The 569-nt window shown below is 60.6% G+C and overlaps 1 protein-coding gene across 1 annotated transcript in view; it reads left to right on the forward strand.

Moving 5' to 3' along the window:
- Positions 1–569, forward strand: part of GLTSCR1 (glioma tumor suppressor candidate region gene 1) — a 10,837-nt gene that overhangs the window by 10,004 nt on the left and 264 nt on the right. Inside the window, exon 9 of the mRNA XM_017729558.1 lies at positions 475–561. Within this exon, the coding sequence (XP_017585047.1) occupies positions 475–561 (87 nt within the window). The remainder of the gene's footprint in view (positions 1–474; positions 562–569) is intronic.

The raw sequence follows: 569 nt of genomic DNA on the forward strand, positions 1-569 counted from the left end.
GGGAGTGGGATAGTGGGAATGGGGAATAGCGGGAATGGGAGTGTGGGAATGGGGAATAGCGGGAATGGGATAGTGGGAATGGGGGATAGTGGGAATGGGAGTGCAGGAATGGGATAGTGGGAACGGATAGGAGGAATGGGAGTGCTGGGAACGGAGGATACTGGGCATCGGAGTGCTGGGAATGGGGGACAGTGGGAATGGGAGTGCTGGGAATGGGGGATACTGGGAATGGGAGTGCTGGGATAACGGGACGGGCTCAGGGTGACGTTTTTTCCTTCCCTTCCTTCCCTTCCTTCCCTTCCTTCCTTTCCCTCCCTTCCTTCCCCTCCTTCCCTTCCTCATCTTCCGCTTCCGGCTCCATCCGCGCTGTGTCCGTGGATCCCTCTGTGCCTTCTCCGTCCTTCCCTTCCTGCTTTACTCCTGTTCCCGCTCCCGATCCCATTCCCGATCCCATTCCCGTTCCCAGTGGACGAGGAGTTCGAGGCGGGGCCGGAGCAGCTCCTGCGCCGCACGCGGGCGATGCTCAACAAGTACCGGCTGCTGCTGCTCGAGGAGTCGCGGGTGAGCCC

This window comes from Corvus brachyrhynchos, unplaced genomic scaffold (assembly GCF_000691975.1).
Source record: "Corvus brachyrhynchos isolate BGI_N302 unplaced genomic scaffold, ASM69197v1 scaffold543, whole genome shotgun sequence".
Lineage (NCBI taxonomy): Eukaryota > Metazoa > Chordata > Aves > Passeriformes > Corvidae > Corvus > Corvus brachyrhynchos.